The sequence below is a fragment of the Rhinolophus sinicus genome, chromosome 14 (assembly GCF_057876585.1).
Source record: "Rhinolophus sinicus isolate RSI-liver-muscle chromosome 14, RSI-T2T, whole genome shotgun sequence".
NCBI lineage: Eukaryota > Metazoa > Chordata > Mammalia > Chiroptera > Rhinolophidae > Rhinolophus > Rhinolophus sinicus.
Genome location: NC_142514.1, coordinates 105,495,274 through 105,504,643, shown reverse-complemented (window position 1 = coordinate 105,504,643; position 9,370 = coordinate 105,495,274). Strand labels below are relative to the sequence as shown.

General features: G+C 38.1%; 1 protein-coding gene across 1 annotated transcript; it reads right to left on the bottom strand.

Moving 5' to 3' along the window:
- Nucleotides 1–946: 946 nt before the first annotated feature.
- LOC109459101 (NXPE family member 2-like) lies at nucleotides 947–1,664 on the bottom strand. Its single transcript, XM_019753302.3, is given in 3 exon segments — nucleotides 947–1,080; nucleotides 1,083–1,253; nucleotides 1,256–1,664. Coding segments are annotated over 3 exon segments (714 nt in total).
- Nucleotides 1,665–9,370: the final 7,706 nt, after the last annotated feature.

The window sequence follows — 9,370 nt, the reverse complement described above, 5'->3', positions numbered from 1 at the left end:
CAGCACAATAAATGAAAAAGTCTCTATTCCTGTCTACCTCAAATCATATAATCGTAGCACCAGAGTAAAGAGATGATTTGAAGAGAAGAGGTGTGAGAAAAACAGATAACATAGTAAGTATGTGAGTCATAATGGCACTGAATTTCTCTGTTTTCTCCAGAAAACTGGAACATGGTGGACTTTAAAATTCTGAAGGAAAATAATTAACCCAGAATTCAAAACCAGCCAAACTATCCAACAAGTGCCAAGGTAGAATACAGATATTTTTAGAGATGCAAGAAGTAAAACTTAAATTTTCTTTTCCCTTTCTTAGAAAGTTTTGGGAAGATGTGCTTGAGCAGAATGAGCAGTAAACTCAGGAGACAGGTAATGCTACACAGGAAAATGAGGGAGAGTCCAGATTGTTTTCTTTCCTGTGCAGCACTAGATGGATAAAGGGCTCTGGGAAAGGGCCCTCCTCTTCTTGCCTGGAACACAGTTGAATTGCTGGAGGTGCAGCATCTATTTGCGACACGAATGTGACAGGCATGAGAAAGAATGCCATGTGCTAAGAAGGCTGAGCCGAAAGGTCTCTGATGGGTCCTTGATTGTGCATGGTGGGTGTTGTGTCAGCCCTGCCTTGCCTTTTTGGGCTTCTCTACCTGAGATAAATAAACTCATTATTTGTTTAGAAAATTGAGATTCATGTAGCTGACAAAGCTACATAAGCACAACGTTTGAAAAGTATTGTGGTAAATAGTGTTTAAAATAGTTCAAAGTGCTTACATTTTGGGGGAGGGAAGAGTGTGGTAGAAACTGTTGTGCTTTGGCATAGTTGATGCTATATAGTTAGCTCAATTTGACGTTTTGGATAATAACTGTGTTCGTTTTAAAAATCCAATAAAAAAGAAAAGTATTTCCTTTCATGAAACACATTCATAGCTTCCGATTTTACTTGAAATATAATCTAGACTCCTGTAACAGATTCTTCATGATACGTCTGGCTCTGGCCACCTTCCTGCCTTTCATCACTTTCCTCCTTGGAAATGTTATTCTTCCCGGTTGTGACACGGGTCAGGGTCTCACAAGGACCATGTGGAGCCTCACACAGTAGAAGGCCCCTTGGTCTCGATCATCCAGGTACTTGCACAATTCAGTGCTCGAGTTTAGGGTCAGGCCACATTCAGAGAAAACCTGGCAGGTGCCACTGGCAAAGTGGCCCCTGAATATCACCCTGTCATAGCCTTGGTTCCTTGCCCTCCAGAGAGCTGACACCCTTCACTGGGGTGGATGAGCAGGAGAGACAGAGACACCTGGCCCGCCCAGAACAGAGTGAAGCTGACAAGGTAGGTGCCATTGTTGAAGTCTGTCACCTTTCCTGAAGCGCCTGCCTTCAGGGCTGCGGAGGACATCCTGGCCCTCAGGAAGTCCCCGCCATATTCCTTCCTGTATCCCAAGTGGTCCCTCATCTCCACCAGGATGTCTAGCTGATCCCCTTTGCAGTATGTGTCTTGAGCGGTGAGGATGGTGACTGTGCTGTGTGTGGCACTGGTGGTGGTGTTCATGTCGGTGAAGGGTCTGGGTGGGATCAGCTGGTTTAGTTTTTCCATGATTCCCTTTATTCTCAGCTCGGTCTCTGCTGGTGAAAATGTTGGATCCAGTGGTGCTTCAGGATGTAAGAACATGAGGGTATGCTTATGATGCAGAAAGGTAGATAGATATCTCTTGTCCACACCCAAACTGAAATGGCAATGAATGTGACATGCTGTATGTATATGGCTGAGACTGTCTCTATTAAACTTTTTTTTTTAATTAAAGTTTATTGGGGTGACAATTGTTAGTAAAGTCACATAGATTTCAGGTGTACAATTCTGTATTATATCATCTATAAATCACACTGTGTTTTTAGGATTTTCTTTATATAGCATCATGTCATCTGCAAAGAGTGACAATTGAACTTCTTCATTCCCAATTTGGATGCCTTTTACTTCTTTCTCTTGCCTGATTGCTCTGGCAAGGACTTCCAACACTATGTTGAAAAGCAGAGGTGATAGGGGACATCCCTATCGTCTTCCTGAACGGAGAGCAAAGGGCTTCAGTTTTTCACTGTTAATTATGAGATTAGCTGAGGGTTTGTCATATATGGCCTTTATTATGTTAAGGTATTTTCCTTCTATACCTATTTTATCAAGTGTTTTAATCATAAATGGATGTTGTACCTTGTCAAATGCTTTCTCTGCATCAGTTGATATAATCATATGATTTTTGTCCTTTATCTTGTTTATGTGATGTATCACATTGATGGATTTGTGGATGTTGAACCATCCTTGTGCCCTGGGGATGAACCCCACTTGGTCGTGATGAATAATCTTTTTAATTCGTTGTTGCATTCGATTTGCTAGAATTCTGTTTAGGATTTTTGCATCTGTATTCATCAGAGATATCGGTCTGTAGTTTTCTTTTTTTGTGTTGTCCTTACCATGTTTTGGTATCAGAGTAATGTTGGCCTCGTAAAATGAGTGAGGTAGTATTGTCTCTTGTCAATTTTTTGGAAGAGTTTGAGCATGATTTATTAGATCCTCTTTGAAGGTTTGGTAGAATTCACTAGTGAAGCCATCTGGTCCCGGACTTTTGCTTTTGGGAAGGTTTTGGATGACTGATTCAATTTCGTTATTGGTGATCGGTCTGTTTCCAATTCTTCATGGTTCAGCCTTGAAAGGCTGTATGTTTCTAAGAACTTGCCCATTTCTTCTAGATTATTGAATTTGGTGGTATATAGTCCTTCTTAGTATTCTTGGATGATCCTTTGTATTTCTGCGGCATCCGTGATAGCTTCCCCTTTTTCATTTCTGATTTTGTTTATTAATGCCTTTTCTCTTTTTATCTTAGTGAGTCTAGCCAAAGGTTTGTCAATTTTGATAATCTTTTCCAAGAGCCAGCTCTATGTCACATTAATTTTTTCTGTTGTCTTTTTGTTCTTTATTTCATTTAGTTCTGCTCTAATTTTTGTTATTTTCTTTCTTCTGCTGACCTTGGGTTTCACTTGTTCTTCTTTTTCTAATTCTTTAAGGTGTAATGTGAATTTGTTTATTTGGGATTTTTCTTGTTTCTTGAGACAGGCATGTAATGATATAAATTTCCCTCTTAAAACTGCTTTCGCTGCATTCCAAATATTTTGGTAAGATGTATTTTAATTCTCATTTGTTTCTATGAATCTTTTGATCTCTCCTCTAATTTCTTCTTTGACCCAGTCGTTCTTTAAAAGTATGTTGTTTAATGTCCATGTATTAAGGTTTTTCCTGCTTTCTTTTTCCTGTTGATATCCAGTTGCAAAGCCTTGTGATCAGAGAATATGCTTGGTGTGATTTCAATCTTCTTAAATTTGCTGAGGCTAGTTTTATGTCCCAATATATGGTCTATCCTTGAGAATGTTCCATGTACACTAGAAAAGAATGTATAGTCTGATGTTTTAGGATGAAGTGCTCTATAAATGTCAGTTATGTCCATTTCATCTAATGTGTCATTTAGGGCTGTTATTTCATTATTTATTTTCTGTTTGCATGATCTATCCATAGCTGTCAATGATGTATTTAAGTCCCCTAGTATAATTGTGTTTTAGTCAATTTCTCCCTTTAGTTCTGTTACTAGTTGCTTGGTATATTTTGGTGCTCCCTGACTGGGGGCATAAATATTGATGACTGTTATGTCTTCTTGTTCTATAGTCCCCTTTACCATTATGAAATGTCCATCTTTGTCTCTTGTTATCTTTTTCACCTGAAATCTGTTTCATTATGGCTACACCTGATTTTCTCTGGATACCATTTGCTTGGAGTGTGAATTTCCACCCTTTCACTTTGAGTCTATGCTTGTCCTTGTAGCTGAGATGTGTCTCTTGGAGACAGCATATGGTTGGGTTTAGTTTTTTGATCCAATCTGCTACTCTGTGCCTTTTTATTGGTGAGTTCAGTCCATTTACATTTAGGGTGATTATTAATGTGAGGATTTCCTATCATTCTATCTTTAGTTTTCTGGTAAGACTGTGTCTCCATTGTTTCTTTGCCTTTTTGTTGTTGTCTATTATTTCTGTGTGGTGGTATTCCATGATTTTTCTCTCTGTGTCTTTTTTTATTGCGTTATATATTTCAGTCTGTTTTTTTTGTTTGTTTTGTTTTGTTTTTTGAGTGGTTACCATTAAGTTTATGTAAAAGAAAGTTTGTTATTTAGGGTATTCCATTTTATTCAGCATGCTTACTTTCTCCATTCCCATGTTTCAGTTCAGGCCTTTCCTCTCCCCCTTTTTATGTTTTGGTTGCCACAAATTGTCCCTTTTGATGGTGGTCGAATAGCCTCCTTTAGTATTTCTTGTAGTGCAGGTCGTGTATTAGAAAATTCCCTCAGCTTCTGTATGTCTGAAAAGGTCTTTATTCCTCCTTCATATCTAAAGGATATCTTTGCTGTATATATTATTCTTGGCTCATAATTTCTCTCTTTCAATAGTTTAAATATTTGATTCCACTCCCTATTGGCTTGTAGTTTCTGCTGAAAAATCTGACGATAATCTAATGGGCTTACTTTGTAGGTTACCGTCTTCTTTTCCCTGGTTGCCTTGAGGATTCTTTCTTTGTCGTTGATTTTAGACAGCTTCAATACAATGTGCCTTGGAAAAGCCCTGTTGGGATTGAGGTAATTAGGTGTTCTATTTGCTTCTTGTATTTAAGGATCCAGTTCTTTCCACAAGTTTGGGAAGTTCTCATCTACTATTTGTTTGAATATACTCTCTGTTCCGGACTCTCTTTCTTCTCCTCTGGTATGACCATTATTCTTATATTGCTCTTTCTGATTGAGTCAGAAAGTTGTTGTAGAGTTCTTTCACTCTTTTAAGTCTCAAGTCTCTTTCTTCTTCCATCCGTGTCATTTCCAGGTTTCTATCTTCGATGTCACTGTTTCTTTCCTCCACCTGGTCAACTCAACTACCTATGCTGGCTATTTCATTTTTCATTTCTTCTATTGAGTTCTTAATCTCCAGAAATTCTATTTGATTCTTTTTAAAAATTTCAATCTCTTTGGTAAAATGTTCATGTTGTTCTTTGGTTGTGTTTCTGAGTTCATTAAACTGACCGCTCTGTTTTCTTGCATCTCGTTGAGTTTTTTCAGAACTGCAATCTTGAATTCTGTGTCATTTAAGTCACATATTTCCATATCTTAAAGTTCATTTTCTGGAGACTTTTCATTTTCTTTCTGAGCTGTCTTGTTGCCTGGTTATTTATGGCAATTAATGATTTGTTATTTCTCTTCCTGGACATCTACAGGAGTGGGTTCTGCCACAGGTTGATAGGAAGCGGTCTTTCATTTGTTTTCCAGTACGTGTTTGTAGAATGTTTTATTTTCTCTCCGACTGCAGCCCTTTTTTTTCTCTCACACTGTAGTGTTATGTTTTCTCTGCACTATTCCAGCTTCTCACACAATGGGGCGATTCCCTGGAAGGCTGGCTTCTCCCCTGTTAACAGTTCACCTTGGTCATAGGGCCCCGCCTCTGTGTGGGAATGTGGAGAGATTTTCAATTTCCAGAGGTCTTCCTGCACCAGATTCATAGCCCACGTCTTTCAGCAGTCTGTTTATTCCTGCAGGGATCTGCCCAGATCGATGGGGACAGGAGAGGGGTGGGTTGTGAGAGGTGGCCCAGAGCAATGGAGGCGACCACCACCACAGCCAGTTCTGCTTCCACAGCTCGCTCCCCTTTGCCAGAACTAGTTGGGCTGTGAATCTGTGTCTGCAGTCCAGTTCTCAGAACTGCAAATATTCTATTCTTTTGATCTGACACTGCTAATCTTCCACTTCTAGCACTGGGCAGGTGGGGGCGGGAGGGGGAGCTCTGGGAGGGTGGGGAGGGGGTGGCTAGTCTCAGTGCCTAAGGCTTCCGTTCTCTGTTCAGCAGTGAGGGCTTAAACCACTGTTTTCAGCCTCCTTCCCTCAGTCTTTGCTCCAAGGTCTCTGCCGTGAGCGTTGGGTTCAGCCGTGTTATATGCTGTCCCCTCAGCCCTGTGGGCCACAAATGGAGCCCTAGCAGTCCGAGTTCTTCCCTCTCCCACAGCTGCGGTAGTTCTGGGATGCAGCGAGCTTGGAGCACTGAGCTAGGTCTGCATCCTGGGCCCGCGCGGCTCCGTCTCCGCACTTCTCCCTTCCCTCCTCCCCTGTTCGCACATTTGTCCACCTTGAGGTGAATTCAGTAGTGAGCTTGTTCATCTTGCCTGTCTGCTGTGCAGGGATTCCTTTGTGGAGTTGTAGTTGTTCAATTTGTTGTAAATTCCAGGGGAGATTTCTAGAGGCTCACCTCACGCCACCATTTTGATGACATAACTCCCTAGTGACTTCTATCTCTATCTCTATCAGCTCTATCGTTATCATCTCTATGTATATCTCCTTCCCTTTTTATCACCTAAGACGTTGTATATTATATAATGCAGCTTGCTTTTCTTCTTTAAGGATATATCCTGGAGACTACAGCGTCACCTTTTTATAGCTGCATTATATTTCCTTGAGAAAAGGTATCATAGTTTATTTCATTGATCCTCTATTGATGTACACTTTGTTTGTTTTCCAATCTTTTGCTATTACAAATAATGCTCCAATAAATAATTTTGTGCATAGTCATTGCATATTTTTGAGAATGTTGGGTCAAAAGGTAAATCTATGTGTCATTTTTGTAAATATTGTCAAATTTCCTCTCTACCATTTTCTTGTCCCAGCAGACAGTGTTAGAAAATGTGTTTTTCCACTCTTCATTAATATTGTATGTTTTATAAACTTTTGCCATCTTGACAGATGTGAAATAACCTCTCAGTGTTCACATATGTATTTCTTTTTCTGTGTTTAAGGGCCATTTTTATTTCTTCTACTGAATTACCTACTTGGATCTTTTGCTAATTTTTCTTTTATTAGAGTTTATTGGTGTGACAATTGTTAGTAAAGTTACATAGATTTCAGGTGTACAATTCTGTAATACCATGTATATATCACATTGTGTGTTCACCATCCAGAGTCAGTTCTCCTTCCCTCACCATATATTTGATCCTGTTAACCCTCATCTACCACCCCTCACCCCCTTTACCCTCTGGTAACTACTAAACTGTTCTCTATGTCTATGAGTTTTTGTTTCTTTATTTGTTTGTCTTGTACCTTTGTTGCTTTCAGTTTTATATCCTATATATCAGTGAAATCATATGATTCTCGAATTTTTCTGTCTGGCTTATTTCAATTAGCATTATAATCTCAAGTTCTATCCATGTTGTTGCAAAAGGTACTATTTCATCTTTTCTTATGGCAGAATAGTATTCCACTGTGTATATATACCACATCTTCTGGTAAGTATTATTACATTAAAATCAGAAACTCCTTGTCAAAAGATACCATTAAGAGAGTGAAAAAGTAAACCAAACACTGTAAAAAGACATTTGTAATAGTTAGAATAAAGGACTCTATATTTTCCTTTGTTCAGACTGATAACTTGAAACCAAGATAAAGTCAGACTAAATAAAAATTAAAACATTTTACATGTTCCCCACAAACCATAAGCCAAGTAAAATGATAAATAACTCATAGAGAAAAAAACAAAGAAACAAACAAACAAACACTTTCAACTTATATTCTAGACAATAAACTAATAGACCTATTATAGAAAGAGCTCTTAAAAATTAAAAGAAAACACCCAGATAGAAAAATTATATCTAGACATTAGTTTATTGTGTAGAATGTAAGTTGCAAGTGGTTTTTTCCCCTGTATATGTCATTTATCATTTTACTTGGCTTATGGTTTTGGGGGGACATGTAAAATATTTTTTATTTAGTATGACTTCATCTTGATTTCAAGTTATCAATCTGGACAAAAAGAAAAGACAGAGTCCTTTATTCTACATATTACAAATGTGTTTTCAGTGTTTGGTTCATTTTTTCACTCTTTTAGTGCTATCGTTTGACAAGCAGTTTCTGATTTTAATGTATTCATGCTTATCAGTATTTTCCCTTATGCTTAGTGCCTTTGGAATTTAGTCTAAGAAAACATATTCCACCTTGAAGTCATGAAGATGTTTTCTTATATTATCTTCAATATTCCAAGAACTATTTATTATTGTGCTAATCAAACTATGGACTGAGAAGCTATGCTAGCTCTAAACTGTTTTTTCCTGGTCCATGATGAGATAAGTATAGAAACTGAGAGTACATTCAGAAATTTTTATGAGAATGTGGCATTGTCATGGCATGCAAGTGTATGACTAACAGGCTCATCTTGTTGATAGTTCTGGTGTTGTTGAACTCATGTGGTTGAGTGAGGTGTCACAAGCTGTGTACTACTCATGTGCAGTAGGACCAAGCACGGGTCCTTGAAAGTTTAGATATATATTTTTAAATGTCTCTTTACTACAGATAGTTTTAGGTGGAGTCTTTGAGAAGCTTTATTGCTTTACATTTCTCATTTAGGTCTATGCTCTCCCAGGACTCTGTGTGTGTGTGTGTGTGTGTGTGTGTGTGTGTGTGTGTGTGTGTAGTGCAATGTAGGGGTCCAATTTTATTTGTTTTCCATATGGGTATCCTGCTTTCCCAGAACTCTTTATTGAAAAGGCTGTACCTTCCCTCATTGCTCTGCAGTGGTAAAATTCTATTCTTTATATTCTGTTTCATTGGTCTTTAATTTAATTTTGAGCCTTGTGCCATATATATAACTTTAAAATAAGTCTTGATAGCTGGAAAAATAAGTTCTGCAAACTTGTTTTTAAAAAGTGTCTTGAAAGAGGGAAATTAAAGAAGATACAAATAAATGGAAACATAAACCATGCTCATGGATAGGAAGAATTAATATAGTTTAAATGTCTATACTACCCAAAGCAATATATAGATTTAATGCAATCCCTATCAAAATACCACTGACATTTTTCACAGAACTAGAACAAATAATCCTAAAATATATATGGAACCATAAAAGACCACGAATAGCCACGGCAATCCTGAGAAATAAGAACAAAGCAAGAGGTATCATGCTACCTGATATCAAATTATACTACAAGGCTGTAGTGATCAAAACAGCATCGTATTGGCATAAAAGCAGACTCATAGATCAATGGAGAAGAATAGAGATCCCAGAAATAAATCCATGCCTATATTGTCATTTAATCTATGACAAAGGATGCAAGAATTTACATTGGGGTTCAGTTAAAATGGCTATCGTCAACAAGACAAATAGTAACAAGTGTTGGAGAGGCTGTGGAGAAAAAGGAATCCTCATATACTGTTGGTGGGAATGCAGATTGGTGCAGCCGCTATGGAAGGCAGTGTGGAGACTCCTCAAAAAATTAAGAATAGAATTACCATATGACCCAGCAATCTCTCTCATGGGTAT